General features: G+C 45.3%; 1 protein-coding gene across 1 annotated transcript in view; it reads right to left on the reverse strand.

Annotated features, from left to right (window-relative positions):
- The window catches only part of LAP3 (leucine aminopeptidase 3), a 31330-nt gene extending 15649 nt beyond the window's left edge, over positions 1-15681 (reverse strand). The window contains exons 1-7 of the mRNA XM_023206971.2: positions 15331-15681; positions 12950-13065; positions 11097-11151; positions 10517-10622; positions 9264-9423; positions 7777-7941; positions 3645-3803 (exon numbers count right to left, since the gene is read on the reverse strand). Of these exons, the coding sequence (XP_023062739.1) occupies positions 3645-3803; positions 7777-7941; positions 9264-9423; positions 10517-10622; positions 11097-11151; positions 12950-13065; positions 15331-15432 (863 nt within the window). The 5' untranslated portion in view covers positions 15433-15681. The remainder of the gene's footprint in view (positions 1-3644; positions 3804-7776; positions 7942-9263; positions 9424-10516; positions 10623-11096; positions 11152-12949; positions 13066-15330) is intronic.
- Between the last annotated feature and the right edge of the window lie 220 nt (positions 15682-15901).

Genomic DNA, 15901 nt, shown 5'->3' on the forward strand with positions numbered 1-15901 from the left:
GCCTATAGTCCCGGCTACTCGGGAGGCTGAGGCAGGAGAATCGCTTGAACCCAGGAGGTGGAAGTGCACTCCAGCCTGGGTGACAGAGTGAGACTCCATCTCAAAAAACAAACAAAAAAAATAAATAAAAAACGACCAACTTCATTAGTCACTAGAGAAATGCAAATTAAACCACAAAGAGAGATGACTGTATACTCACTGGTACAGCTAGAATTATAAGGACTGACAATATCAAACACTGTGGAAAGTGTAGAACAATTAGAATCTTTGTACATTGATGGTAGAAGTGAAAATGTAAACACTTTGGAAAAGTCTGGTAGTTTCTTAAAAGTTAAACAATTATACAACACAGTGGCTGTTTTGCTAGGTACTCTTCCTTATGCAAGAGTAAGGAAAACATGTCCACACAAAGGCTTACAGATGCTCTTAACTTTTTTCCTAATAGCCTAAAACTGGAAACACCACAAATTTCCACCAACAGATGAATGGGTAAACAACATTTGGCATTTCCATACAATGGAACACTACTCAGCAATAAAAAGGAAGAATGACTGACATGACCAACAACATAGATAAACCCCAGATACTATGCTGAAAGAAAGAAGCCAGACACGAAAGACTGCATTTATATGAATTTCCGGAATAGGCAAAACTAGTCTGCAGTAATAGAAAGATGATCGGCTGTCTGGAGCAGAGGCAGTGGGAGAATGACTACAAAAAGGCAGAAGGAAACTTCTGGAGGACGAGAAAAATGTTGTATTTTCCTGACAGAGGTGAATAGTGTAGAGGAGCATACATTTGTTTTTTTGGTTTTTAAAATCAATCAATCTACTTATTTATTTAAAGATGGTATTTTACTGTGTTGCACAGGCTGCTCTTAAACTCCTGGGCTCATGTAATCCTCCTGCCTCAGCTTCCCAAGTAGCTGAGATCACAGGTGTACGCCACTGCACCCACCCGGGTGCATGCATTTGTTAAAAGTCATTGAGCTGCTCACTTAGAGGGAGAATTTCACTGTATGTATAAATCTCATATCATTCTGTTTGCTGGTTCAGTTACTTCGAACTGTTCTTAGAGCAGAGTCCAAAATCTAAACAGGCCTGCAGCGACCAAGCTTCTGTGTACCTCTCTGGCCATATCTTGGCCCTTCTGTCCATCACGCTCTTGTGTGCAGGCACACCGGTACTCTTGCCATACCAGGAATTTACCCTGCTCCTTCCCACCTTGCAGCCTTCCCCATGTTTCCCTGTACTAGAATGCCTGTCCCTAGTCTCTGCTGAGCTAATTCCCCCTGATCCTTCACATCTTCAACTAAAACTGACACTGCTGCAAAGAAGCCTTCTCTAAACCCAAAGGTGGCTTTGGGTTTAGGCCTCTTTGTTTTTATTCTCAGCAAAAAATGCAAATGTGGATTTAAATTAACAATAAATTTCACCCTTAGCATAAAAATACTTGTGTCACAACTGGCAAGACATTTAAAAACAGTTTAGGGCCAGGCGTGGTGGCTCACACCTGTAATCCCAGCACTTTGGGAGGCCAAGGTGTGTGGGTGGATCATGAGGCCAGGAGTTCGAGACCAGTCTGGCCAACATGGTAAAACCCCGTCTCTACTAAAAATATAAAAAAATTAGCCAGGCGTGGTCGCAGACACCTGTAATCCCAGTTACTCAGGACTAAAAATACAAAAAAATTAGCTGGGCATGGTAGCAGGCCCCTGTAATCCCAGCTACTCGGGTGGCCCAGGCAGGAGAATCGCTTGAACCAGGGAGGCAGAGGTTGCAGTGAGCTGAGACCATGCCAATGCACTCTAGCCTGGACAACAGAGCGAGATTCCGTCTCAAAAAAAAAAAAAAAAAGTTTAGGCTGGGTGTGGTGGCTCACACCTGTAATCCCACCACTTTGGGAGGCCAAGGCAGGCAGATTGCTTGAGCTCAGGAGTTCAAAACCAGCCAGGGCAACATAGTGAGACCTTGTCTCTACTTAAAAAAAAAAAAAAAAAAAAAAGTTTAACTTTCTAAATTATATTTGCTGTATTGTTTTTATAATATACATTTTAGTACAATAGTATAATGCATGTAACTTAGAAAAAAGCATGCATATTTTGAAAGGGATGTGCTCAAGATCTTTTACCAATGGGCTATACCAGGAAAACCATTTGGAGATCAATGCTTTAAAGGAGAAAATGTGAACTAGGGGGTGGGAGACACAAGAGGCACTCTGACCTGCTAACACAAGGAGACCACACTGGCAGCAAGCTATGCCAATGACAGAGGCTTCCTACATCTAGAAGAGTTCCAGAAAGGGGACAAAAATGTACGAGGGGACATCAACATCTCATGGTTCTCTAGCAGCATTTTCCAAAGTAGTTTCCAGGTAACGTGATTCCCAGAAATCAGGGTTCCTTCAAAACGAAATACAGAAAATGCTATATTCTGTACCCTGAGAAGTCCTGTAGTTAACCAAATAAAACGAAAATGAAACCCCTCACGTGTTTCTCTAACCTAGATTTTTTGCTAAGTAACCCTTTTTACGCCTCATACTCGCTGGCATCCCTGAAACTTGTGTTTGGTGGCAAATGCTTCCCATGGGAAATACCAAACTCCACCGTCTTTCTCAGTTCAGCGTCTCCTTGGTTGACATAACCAGATATAGTTTCCAACTCTAAGAAATACTTATGGTTGAACCAGATTCATGGGGCTAGACTGGTCAGCTAAAAGATGTAATCATCTGAAGTTAGCAAAGGGAAAACAGCACAGTCCCAACAGGGGCATCACCACTAACCTCGTGGAGAATCTCTTAACAGCCACAGAGGACAAGCAAAGTGCATGGCAGAAAAATCTGAAGACACTTTAGGCAGAGCACAGTAGCTCATACCTACAACCCCAGCACTTTGGGAGGCTGAGGTGGGAGGACTGCTTGAGACAGGAGTCTAAGACCAGTCTGGGCAACATAGTAAGAACTCATCTCTATATTTTTTTTTAAAAAAGGACACACCTGAGTTTGAGTTCTGACTCCACTTCTAGTTATGAAACTTTGAACAAATTATTTAAACTCTGAGTCACGGTTTCTTTACCTGTAGAATGCCTACAATACCTAGCCCACAGGGGTATGGTTAGGGCTAACACATGCAAAATACCTTACAGTCTCTGACATATTCTAAGCATTTTGGAAGTAGTAGCATAATAAATTTAAAGTAATGTATACCTTCAACCAAACACCATGTTTTTGAATCAAACTATAAACCAGCCAGGCGCAGTGGCTCATGCCTGTAATCTCAGCATTTTGGGAGGCTGAGGTGGGCAGATCACTTGAGGCCAGGCGTTCAAGACCAGCCCGGCCAAATGGCGAAACCCCATCTCCACTAAAAATGCAAAAATTAGCTGGCTGTGGTGGTGCACGCCTGTAATCCCAGCTACTTGGGAGGCTGAGGAGCAAGGACTGCTTGAGTCTGGGAGGCAGAGGCTGCAGTGAGCCGAGATCATGCCACTGCACTCTAGCCTGGGTGACAGAGTAAGACTCTGCCTCAAAAAAAACAAAACAACAACAACAACAAAAATCAAACAAAAAAACCCCCTATCACCAAGTAATTTAACTGCATACAAATAATTCACCAAAATACAAAGCACAGACACCATAAAAAATACCTGTCAAAGGTAATTCCTTTCCCAACAAACACCAGGGGTGGTTCGTTTGCATTGGGGCTGCCTTTGTAGTGAATTTCCAAGAAGACTGGGGGCTCATCAGATCCTTTGGCCACACTGAGGAATGATCCCATTGCCTGTTCCTCAATCCAAGACTTGGGTCTATAGGGCCAAAAGAGGGAAAAAGTAAATATACTGTTACCTTTATTTCAAAATAACAGAAAAAGCTCATCACAGTGTGTGGAAAAGTATCATATACAAGCTCTTAAAGTATATACACATTAAGGTTTCAATTATCAGGTCCCATTATTTGCTTTCTGTATATTCTTGGGCAAGTCACTTGATTCTAAGCCTATTTCCTCATCTATAAAATGAGGTCTGTAACTCTTTCATCACAAGATGATCGAGTTACTAAGAGAAGTCATGTAAGGTACCTAACACAATGTCAACTAATAGTCTACAGTCTACGTAATTAATTTCCTCCCTCCAATCTACTCAGATATTTCTACAATTTTAATTTAAAGATGAAGTTAGAAGGCCGGGTACGGTGGCTCATGCCTGTAATCCCAGCACTTTGGGAGGCTGAGGTGAGAGAACCGCTTCAGCTCAGGGGGTTGAAACCAGCCTGGGCAAAAAAGTGAAACTGTCTCTAAAACAAATAAGGTAAGATATAATAAAGATGAAATTAGAGGCCAATGCAGGAGGATTATTTGAGCACAGAAATTTGAGACCAGCTGAGGCAACAAGTTGAGACTCAGTCTCTGCAGAAAAAAAAAAAAAGACAAAATTAGCCAGGCATGTTGGTGCATGCCTGTTGTCCTAGCTACTGCAGAGGCTAAGACAGGAGGCTCGCTTGAGCCTTAGAGGTCAAGGCTGCAGTGAGCCACGATCTCGCCACAGCACTCAATCTGGGCAACATAGCAACACTCTGTCTCTTAAAAAAATAAAATTAGGAATAGGCTCTGAGACCACAAAGAGTGCTTAAAGATAGGTAAGGGATCCATTGCTTTATTTCTAAAAATGAAAAAAAAAAAAAAAATCAACCAACAAACAGCAAACCAAAGCTATATTCCAATGACTGGAAAAAAAATAGCCTATTTATTTGCCTTTTAAGAACTGCTGAATTCTATCTTTTTAATGTTGTCACATACTGTTTCTCACAGTTTCAACTGTAGCTTGAGGCATCTTTGACTTAAGTGAGAAAACTAATTAGTTCTTACTCGATAAACATGGGATTGGGGCGGGTAACAGAATGGAAACAGTCCTTAGTTCAAATTAGAAAACTGATGCCATATTGCTCTTCTTTCTAGGCTAGGAGCACAAAAGGGCTTTGTATTGATTTCCGGCCACAGTAACTAGGCCAAGAAAGAAATCCTATCCTCTCGCGGACCAGCAACAACCACAGCCCAGGAATGCTCCTCCAGCACTTGCCACTGTATCATGGTGGACTGTATCATGGTGGGATGATCAGCACACTTCGAAGGCAAAAACATTTAAAATTGGAAGATAAAACAGTTTTAAAAGTCACTTCAAAAAAAAAAAAAAAAAAAAAAAAAAACAAGGCTGTGCAATGTGGGCATTTTAAATAATTAACTCAGTGCTTGACGTCTGATTAAAGTCCTGCCCTTGTAGAACTGCCTGTGTATCTTTCATATACACCAACCTACAACGGAGAGGGCTCAGTGCAGCTATGTCTCAGTTTAACGAGTCATACCGCACCCATGCATCCTGCCTGGTCTCTGCTGAACTCTTTCCCCTTTGCATGGCTACAAGTCTTGCAACTTCCTCACCTGAACTGCCCTGCCCCACTCTCTCATACTGTTAATTTCTAAACAACCTGCAAGACTCTGCGTAGGCTCCATAGTCTTTTTTCCTTTTTTGAGACACAGTGTCACTCTGCCGCTCAGGTTGGCGTGCAGTGGTGTGATCTCAGCTCACTGCAACCTCTGTCTCCCAGGTTCAAGTGATTCTTGTGCCTCAGCTTCTTGAGTAGCTGGGAACACAGGCACGCACCACCACTCCCAGCTAAGTTTTGTACTTCTGGTAGAGATGGGGTTTCGGCATGTTGGCCAGGCTGGTCTCGAACTCCTGACCTTAAGTGATCCACCTGCCTCAGCCTCCCAAAGTGCTAGGATTACAGGCATGAGCCACTACCCCTGGCCTAGACTCCATATTCTTTTTAAAATTTTTATTTTAGAGATGGGTCTTGCTATGTTCCCTAGGCTGGCCTTGAACTTCTGGACTTGATCGACCCTCCTACCTGCCACCTGAGTAGCTGCAAATAGAGGCATGGGCAATTGCACCAGCAGCTCCATATTCTTTGGCAGTCCCCCTCGTCCCTCTGCTCCGGCAGCACCCTCTGCAAACCCCATTTACCTGCCTATTCCTTCTTACAACATCCTCACTTTTTGCAAGGACAAGGACCACTGTCATGCATCTTTGTATGACAAATTCCAGGCACACCAGAGGAGCTGTCAGCACCATTATTTGGTGACCAAAAGAACCTAAACACTGCTATAGATTAAACATATACTAACCATTCCAGAAATTTTATCAAGCTCTAAGTACTGTGCTTTCTATAGACTATAAATTTTTCTTCACTGTCTAAACCATAGGTGCTTTCCTGAAAAAAGGTGAACTCTAATCACAATTAAGTACTAAAGAATTCTTTAAAATGGAAATACCCTTGGGAAACAGCTTTGACAATAAAGAATTCTTTAGGTCAAACAAATACCTGTTGATTTGTTTTAATCATAAATTTCCAGATGCTCAGAGTTGGTTTGCTTAAAGGGTTGGAGATCCCAAGAGAGCGACGGAACTGGACGAGCAGCCTTTCAGCTACAACAGCCTCCCACTGACACGGCACTCAGGGCTGCATGGGAGCACCGATGCTGGAGTCTAGGCTAAGGGAATCTATACGGCAGAAATTCTCATCCCATGTCTAGTGAGGCATGCTGTGTTCTTCATTTGTGTCCAAAAGTGAAGACAGGAAGAATTCACCAAAACAAACCATGTTGGCCGGGCGTGGTGGCTCAAGCCTGTAATCTCAGCCTTTGGGAGACCGAGACGGGCGGATCACGAGGTCAGGAGATCGAGACCATCCTGGCTAACACGTTGAAACCCCGTCCCTACTAAAAAAAAAATACAAAAAACTAGCCAGGTGACGTGGCGGGCGCCTGCAGTCCCAGCTACTCGGGAGGCTGAGGCAGGAGAATGGCGTAAGCCCGGGAGGCGGAGCTTGCAGTGAGCTGAGATCCGGCCACTGCACTCCAGCCTGGGCGACAGAGCCAGACTCTGTCTCAAAAAAAAAAAAAAAAAACCATGTTAAGTTCCTCAAAAAATTAAACAGAGCTACCATTTGATTCAGCAATTCAACTCCTATTCAACCAAAAAGAAAAAAAGATAAAAAACAACTGGTGTCCATCCCCTGATGGTTTTAGGGGATGGGAAACAGGGAGTAACTGCTAATGGGTATAGGGTTTCTTTTGGGGGTTATAAAAATGTTCTAAAATTGATTGTGGTCATGGTAGCACAACTCTGTGAATATTCTAAATATCAGGGCAGGCATGGGGGCTCATGGCTATAATTTCAGCACTTTAGGAGGAAAAGGTGAGATTGCTTCAGCTCAGGAGATCAAGACCAGCCTGAGCAACATGGCGGGACCCATCTCTACAAAAAATTAAGAAATTAGCTGGGCATGGTGGCACACACCTGTAAACCCAGCTATTCAGGGGGCTAGGGTGGAAGGCCGGAGCCCAGGAGTTTGAGCCCATGTTCATGCCTCTGCCCTCCAGCCTGGGCAACAGGGCAAAACCTTGTCTCAAAAAAAAAAAAACAAAAAACATTGAATTGTACATTTTGCATTGGTGAATTGTATGGTATGTTAATTGTCTCTGAATTACATGGTTATGAAACATACATGTACATAGTATATCACGGCACTCTCTCAAAGGCAAGGAAAGATAGAAAGAACCTCAAACTCACCTCTATTCCAGCCCCTGTGTGGCCCCCTGTGGGTCGTCTCAAATCTCTGGTCTCAAGTTATTCCTCTAAATAGTGAGGGAGCTGGATTTTAGGATCTTAAGGGCTCCTTCTGGCTGTAACATCCCAACTCTGTGACACAATCCTGAATTACCTGATATGGACCTCGGTTTTACTACTAGCACTTTTGAGATTCTTCTCAATAATTTCGGCAAATCTGGTTGGCGTCATCTCATTGGCTGGCGTCTCCATCAATTGGCGTGCCAAGTTCTGCCCGGAAGCAAACAGGACTCCTTTCTGCCAGGCCTCCTGATCCCCACTGGCAGAAGAAAGATAAAGTGACTGTCAAATAACCTCTCAAGAATGCCGACTGCCTGCCAACTAGGAGACACTCTTACCTTACAGAAAACAAAAGAGGAAGACTACAAATCAAAAACGATTGACACATAGGACCTGGATTTATTTTTCGTGATCTGACCCAGGGCAGCAGATGGTATGGTGCAAAGAGCTAGAAAACATGGCCACGTGCAGCAGAACCAGAGGGTATCCGGTCAGGCACTTCCCTTCAGAATCCTCAGCTGCATAAAAAAGGGCCTGTGCTGTGGGGTCTTTGAAGCTCTAAATCTACCACATAAATGAAGAGAAGAGGCTTCCATAGAAAGGTGCGTTTTGTTCTCCTTCACTGTATCAGGAATGATGGAGTCCCAAGTGCTAACTGCAAAGCAAGCATACGGCAATGGCTCTAATGTGGCACTGAAGGCCTTTTTGCCTTCTTTTACCTAAGTCAGGGCTCCAAATTCCAACCCTTCTGTAAGCAGGATCAGCTTTAGAAGAGAAAGGATACAGGCACGTGTTTTACAACCCTGGCTCTTCCTGTGGCAACACAGAGGTGGGTGAGTAACAGTAGATGGCCTGGAAGGCCTACCACGAGCCCCCCACTTGATGTGCCCTTTTGGATGATGACACAAACCCCATGAAATCAGTATTACAACTCTACTAACAAAAGTAGAAAATGAAGCACAGAGATTTCAGTCACGTAACCAGCAAGGTCCCCCAACAAGTAAGTGGTGGAGCCAGGACTGAAGCCCATGCTGACTGGCTGCAGAGCCCACACTCTCCCCCACTCCCCACAGATGCCAACCCTTGGGCAGTGCCAGGGCCCCCACTGTGCTTGGCACCATCTGCTGAAGGTCTCATCTTATTTATTCCTGATAGCAGGGACGCCACTAGCCCACAAGGGCAAGGAGCAAGCATCCAGAGGATCTCTTCATCTGTGTGGTGCTTGGTTTAGCACAAGGCCAGCAGGTGCCAGCTAAATGAACATCACCTGGGTTGAAACCTGTGGGATATGTCTGTCATGTCATTCCTCCCTCTCAGGCAAGAGCTACCTGTTTACAGCTTCCTTGTAATCAGAGCAGGGAGGGATCCGGGAGTCATGGGGGAAAGAGACACATGCTGAGAGCCAGGAGCAGAGCTTGGGCTTAATTGTAACCACATTATTAAAACGGCTGAGGCAATGGGGAGATCACAGCCAAGCCATGCAGCTGTGGGTGGCGCTGAAAAGCAGGCAGCTCATATCCCAAAAGCCAGGCTGTCAGAATGCCAGGGAGCACCACCCTCCTCCTAATTTGCTTCCATCACCTTCCATAGAGCTTCGCCGACACAGCCATCTTCTTTTTTTGCTTCAGGTCATCGTATTCATAGAGACCAAGCACTGCTCCCTCTGCAGCAGCCTGAGCGTCTCCACAGGGATCCACCTCCACAGAAGAGAGCTCCAGGTCTTGAACCTGCCTGCACCCCGCTTGAAAGGACAGAGGAATCAGAAAACTGGAAGTCAGTCCAAGACAATTCAGATAGCACACAGCAGAGGCATGGTGTGGTGTGCTGGGCAAACAGCCCTGGGGTTCAAATCCCAGCCCTGATACCCGAATGTTCTGAGCCTCATTTCCTCTTCTGAAAACTGAAGATGTGAGTGCATTTCACAGAAAGTACCTCACTCCCAGGTGGTGGCGGTGAGGACAGGCTGATGGAAAGAATGAAGAGCTCCCTGGGAGAGCAGTCCAGGCTCTCAGGAGGTGGCAATTACTCCTAGGATTATTTCTGAAACACTATGATTTCCTGGGGAAGCTTCCCAATTGCCAAGAACTTCTCTGATTAAAAATGGCAGGGAAATGATGATGCCGATATTATATCCAAGGAACTGAGCAAAGTCCATTATTAACACAGCATTTTATTAAGATCAGGTCAGCAAAAACTCTCAAATAAAAGTTATTAAATAACCACTTCAGTGATATCTGAAGTTAATGAGCATTTACAATATACACAGGCCTAAAGAGTAAGCAAGCCAATTATCACTGTTTCAGAAATGTTTTCCAAAGCATCTTTAATCATGGCTCTCGACGGTATTAGGCCCATCCTGCTGCTTAACGCTAAGTGACTCAATGACTTCTGCTGGGACACACTGGGACAGGCACACACCTTTGGCTAGTGATAAACAAGCACGCCACGCTTTGCTTCCTTACTCTCCTTATTTGTAAAATCTGATGACTCTGTGTTATTTAAAAGTCAGGAAGCATCAGGGTGGCATTACAAAAAATCTGCACACTACAGGTTTTGGTAAGACACAGCTCTAACATGACAAGAGCGAACAAATGGTAGTAGAACACCCAAATAAGATATAGATATATTAAAAATAAAATTCCATTAGCTAACCTTCTGTATTTATCATAAAGCCAAGCATATTCAGCAAGAGGAACTGAATTTTGGTTAAGATGAATTATGTCTGTGTGAACGTGGGAAGGGGTAGCGATTGGTAAAAGGACAAAAAGGGGGAAAGAGAGGTCATCATAAAGAGTGGATCCTTAGGATTCTTTAAACTTAAAAAGTGAAATAACCTGCAACAGCAGCTCTGATGTTTTCTTTGCCTTCATGCCAGTTTTCCTGTTCGTCGATTCCAGCTGCCTTTTTGCCGAGGCCAACTAGCACCACGCTGGGGAAGTCCTGTCCCACAGATACACCAAATCAACCACTTTATTTCTTTCATGCGTTCATTTCCAGCAGGGAATTTTACATGTGGAAACTCACTGAACTCCCACACAATTACTTTAACTGTAGCAACAGGGCTAAACTCATGGTGAAATTTGGTTGTGGTTTTTTTTTCTTTAAACCTGTGTGTCCTGGCAAAATTTTATAACTTCTATGTTTGAGAGACAGAGTGAGTGAGGATACTTTTGCAAATAATTCTATGTAAGCCAGAGCCACAACCAGATAAAGAAAGCCTTCACATTGAGGAATATAAGATAGGCAGTACTTTTTGACAGTAATTTGCCTCTTAATCTTAAATGTTTCTGCTTAATACCGGAATAAAATCATACAATCCAACACAAAATGTTTAGTATGACTAGACAGTCACAATACTTGGTATACATTAGGTGCTCACTGAGGGTTTACCAAATGATCATGTTCTTCTCATACCTGATGCAGACCATAAAAGGTTCGAGTCTTGCCTGCCTTCAGAGGTGGTCCAGATCTAAAACAAGAGGAAACAGTCATTTTAAAACAGGTAGTTTGCTCTGCTCACTTGGGAAGGCACACTTACATACTCACCATTATCACACAATTCTGCTAACTGCTTCCATGGTCTTTTTCACTAATGTTTTTATCCAAATACAGAATGCTCTCAAGCCAGATTTCTTTTTCTTTTTTTGATAGAGACAGAGTCTCATTATGTTGCCTAGGCTGGTCTCAAACTCCTGGGCTCAAACAATCCTCCCACCTCAGCCTCCCAAGGTGCTGGGATTACAGGTGTAGTACAGATTACACTGCTGATCTACCGTGCCCAGCCCAGATTTCTTAGGTGTAGCCTTTCTAATTCTAGCTCAAAAACTATTTAACAAACTTTCAGATTAGATCTAACACAAACATATTTGAAAACAATGGAAAGCAATGCCACAGCTGCACAAGGTGTCTGAGCACTGACTGACGCTGAACCCAATGAATCTCAAACGTTTTCAATAAAAGACACAAGACACCAAAAACACTGCAGTAATCTAAGCGGTGTTTGGCTTGGAGGTTGTATATCTATGTGGTTTCTCTACAGACCGGACACCCAAACCGGATACTGACTATCCTGGGCAATTTCCAAACAAAACAGATCCATGACTATAAAAGGCCCGTAGCACAGATGCTCTGGAATGCAGCTGACAGCCATCCATTAGGAAGGCAGGGTGTTCTGTACTCACAGGTTAGCTTTCGGATTAATGAATTAATCAGTGCACTTGAGAATGCTCTGTGTACTGCAAGAACTGATAAGAAATTGAGAAGAAATACAAATTCTCTTAACTGATGATTAGTTACTATAATTAGACTGCATCTATTAGATTCTAATTAATACCGTAGTTGCAGTGTTTTACGTGGATACTTCTATGTCTGCCAAATACAGCCCGCAGTTACGTTTCCCTGCTGTCAGGATCTCCAGCCCCATGGAGACTTTTTGTATTTTAACTATATCCCCAGGTGATTCACAGATACTTTAAATTTTGAGAAACCCTTGCAACTCCAGGCATGCAATAAAAGAGCAAAACCCTTAGGCTGCTATTAACTATCTTAGGGATCCTGCTGTCTCTCACAAGAAAAGGGGAGTTAAAAGAAGCAGAGAGGCTCTTGGGAAGGCAGCTGGGAGGAAAAGGGTGGGGAAAATGAATTTGAGCCAGGAAGGTGGGCTGAGGAAATCTGGTACTTTCCAGATGATTCTGGATCCCTCCTTCCCAATAGATTTGTGATGGGGCTGGAAATGGCCTGACTTCCCAGAACTGCAGACCCATTCATACTGAAGCAAAGTACCAAAGTGCACTCCAAAGACACAGGCTTTCACTTCTGCTTCTGGCCACAGCACTTCCCAGAATTGTCTCTTCTGACAAAAAGGCACAGAAAAATATTCTTGGCCCGGCACAGTGGCTCACACCTGTAATCCCAGCACTTTTGAGAGGCAGAGGCAGGCAGATCACTTGAGGTCAGCGGTTCAACACCAAACTGGCCAACAACGGTGAAACCCATCTCTACTAAAAAAAAAAAAAAAAAAAAAAAATATTATATATATATATAAAATAGCCGGGAGTGGTGGGGCATGCCTGTGATCCCAGATACTTGGGCGTCTGAGGCATGAGAACCACTTGAACCCAGGAGGCAGAGCTTGCAGTGAGTCAAGATCGTGCCACTGCACTCCAGCCTGGGCAACAGAGTAAGACTCTGTTTCAAAAAAAGAAAAGAAAAAATACTGTTTTGATTTGGTGGCACTTTAAGAACTAGAGCCCACAAGCAACACTTACATGTTCAGAGTCTCTCTCAGCTTTCCAGCTATCAATTTATCAAAATTCTCTCCTGCACTTGTGAACTGTGGCACATCATCTTCTTTTTCTTTGGAATAGATTCCTAAAACAAGGCCCTGGGAATAAGCAAAAAACATAAATAAAATAGAATTACAGTAGATCCCTTAGAGGGGCTTAGGAATCCCCACATTCCAGAAGGAACAAATAATTCCACACAAACCTTGTCCTCCCCAAGGACAGAAGAAAGCCAAAAAGGCAGCAGGAGCTGGGGTCAGCTACACGTGCACCTGCCCAAGTGTTTCAGATTCCTGCCAAAGCAAGACCCATCACTACCCGTCCTGGACACTGCCCTGGGCTTTTGTGCTCACTCCCGGGAGACAGCTTCACTTTCAAATGGAGCAGAAAGATGTTTTGTTTAAGAAAAATCCATTTAGAAAAATGGATTTGTTAAGAAAAATCCAAGTTAGACCCTGAAAGGAATCAGAACATGCCACTCCAAAATGTACCGCTTTGGCACACTGGTTATTTTGAGCAAAAGGCCCTTGAGAAACAGCAGGTGCAGAAGGGCTCTCTGACCTCCCTTTGTCCCTAAAAGCAGGTCATACAAATCCTCATGAGAAAGGTGATCTCCCTGTACCAGGAAAAGGAGAACATTCTTATCACCAGAAACTAGAAGTCAACACCAAAATGGACCTGTACAAATAAACCTACTGAACTTACCCTTATCTTCTATTAGCTCCCCCTCCATATGATTTCCTAGTGATTATTCCACAGTTTACTAACCCAAGCCCCTTTGTCTTGTCACATCCCCACAATGTATTGTCCTTTGTTTAAAAAGGTATACAAGCTTTTGGGCCCAACGCTTCTTCAGGTCTTCATTTTCCTCTTGCAGACTCCCGTGTACACGTAAAAATAGTAAATAAAACCTGTATTCTTTTCTCTTAATTTATCTTACGTCAGTTTTCTTAGGCCCAGCCACAGAACCTAGGAGGACAGAATTGTAGGATTGATAGGATTCCTCTCCTACAATCCTCAAGTGCAAATCCCAGATATCCTAGGATGCCGTTCCAATCAAGTCAATGGCTGTGCCTCCCATCATAAGTGCTGTTGCCACGTAAGGACTGCGGTCAACACAGAGGCTGTAAGAGAAGTACCAACTTCCTAGAGAGGGTAGAAGCATTCTGCTAAGCACTTAGCGGCTCACTCCCTCCTTCTCCTTTGCAAGTCCCAGGTCTCAAATACCAGAAATGAGAAAGCAAACCTAGTAATACTTAGTATTTACTTTTGCAGGGCAATTTATGACTTTAAAAATGTTCCGTCTGCCTGACGGCAATTCTGCGAGGTGGAAAGAACAAGTAGTCTCATTCCCCCTTGACCGGTAAGGAAACTGAAACCTAATTTGACAAAGGAGCTCCTTTCTGGTAGGACTGAGTGAGAATCCAGATGTCTTCCCACCCAGCAGTTGGTCTTTCCACAAAACCACACAGACACTTAGAATAGTGACCTCTCGGTCTTTTCCACCAAAGACAACAGCCTTCCTTGGCATTATTAACTCCGCCAGGTTCTAACTTTCCTAAGATTGTTCACTCCCCGGGAATCAACTGAGCCAACTGGGCAACTGTTATCTGGGCAGGCTGTGGCACAGTACTGGAGACAGCACTGGTCAGGCGACTGGTCCCTTAGCCACTGAGATACCTGCAGGAGACTGGAGCTCAAGCTCCACCTAGAACGTTCTTCTGCAGGGACAGTCATCTCTTTCTGGTGCTCAGGTGTGACTCCCAAGCTTGTGCTGGTTCCGAGAGTCATTCCCTTTCCAGATCCTTCACATCTGAAGAGCGACCTTCGTAATTTTTGGGAGTTCACTTTTCTTCTGGAAGGTGCTCTTAATTCTGGGAAATGTGGGTCTCTCTGCAAAGCCCTTTTCTCTAGAGAGACATGCATTTCCTCTAGAAACCCTTCCAAACCACTTAACTCCCTGACCTTTCACTTCCGCGGGGGAAAGGGCCCTGTGACTCTGGGACCTCAGAAACCCTTTCGCCTTGGCAAACTCCTCCAAGCTCGGGTGGGGGCCCCACGGCTGCGTCCTTCCCCGGGTTACTGCGAGGACCGCGGGTGACAACTGGAGCAAGCGCGCGGCCGAGCGGAGCCGGGTAAAGGGCGGCTACAGCCATCAACCCCTCGCCCCAAACAGGGGAAGCGCGCCCTCAATACGACCGCTGGGGTCCTCAGCGGCCTAGGCCGATCCTCGAAAGGAGAGAATTTTTCTTTTAAACTGATTTTTGCAACTTGGCGTGGACACCGCAGCTTCGACCCGCCTCGCAGCCCAGTCGCCCACAGGCATGGCCCCAGCATCGCACCGAGAGCGAGCCGCCACCTCTCACCTTCGTCATGTCTGCGGCGGAGAGATCCCGGCTTCCGAAACGTCTCACCGCCAGATGTCGGAGGACAACTCGCCCCGCAGCCGGAAGAGGCAGCAAGAACATATTGTCGGCTCGTCCCCTCGCGCCGCCCTCCAGCGAGCACGTGGAGAGCGGTGGGCGGGCGCGCGCCTCGGGGCGGGGCTTTCGGGGTGCAGACGGCGCGCGCGCGGACGGGCTCGGGCGCCGGGCGAGCGGACTTGCGTCTGGGGCGGGGGCGGATGGGCAGCACCGGCCGACTGGACTGTTGGGACCAACCCGCGGCTGTTCAGGGGACTCAAGGGTGTGCCCGCATTCGTGTGCGCGTGCGCATGCGGGCGGCGGCGAAAAGGCGGGGCTTCCGGACGCGGTTTATGGTCCCGGGACGAACGCGAAGTAGAGGGGCGGGACCGAGAGGGTGACGTCACACGATGGGTGGGACGGAGGCGAGGCGAGCTCTGCGAGCGGGCGTGGGCGGAGCGCTGGGCAACTCCCGGGGAATAGGAACTGAGTGCCAGACCTTGTTCTCAAAGTTGCTGAATAGTAAGACACTCCC

The sequence above is a fragment of the Piliocolobus tephrosceles genome, chromosome 3 (assembly GCF_002776525.5).
Source record: "Piliocolobus tephrosceles isolate RC106 chromosome 3, ASM277652v3, whole genome shotgun sequence".
Taxonomy (NCBI): domain Eukaryota; kingdom Metazoa; phylum Chordata; class Mammalia; order Primates; family Cercopithecidae; genus Piliocolobus; species Piliocolobus tephrosceles.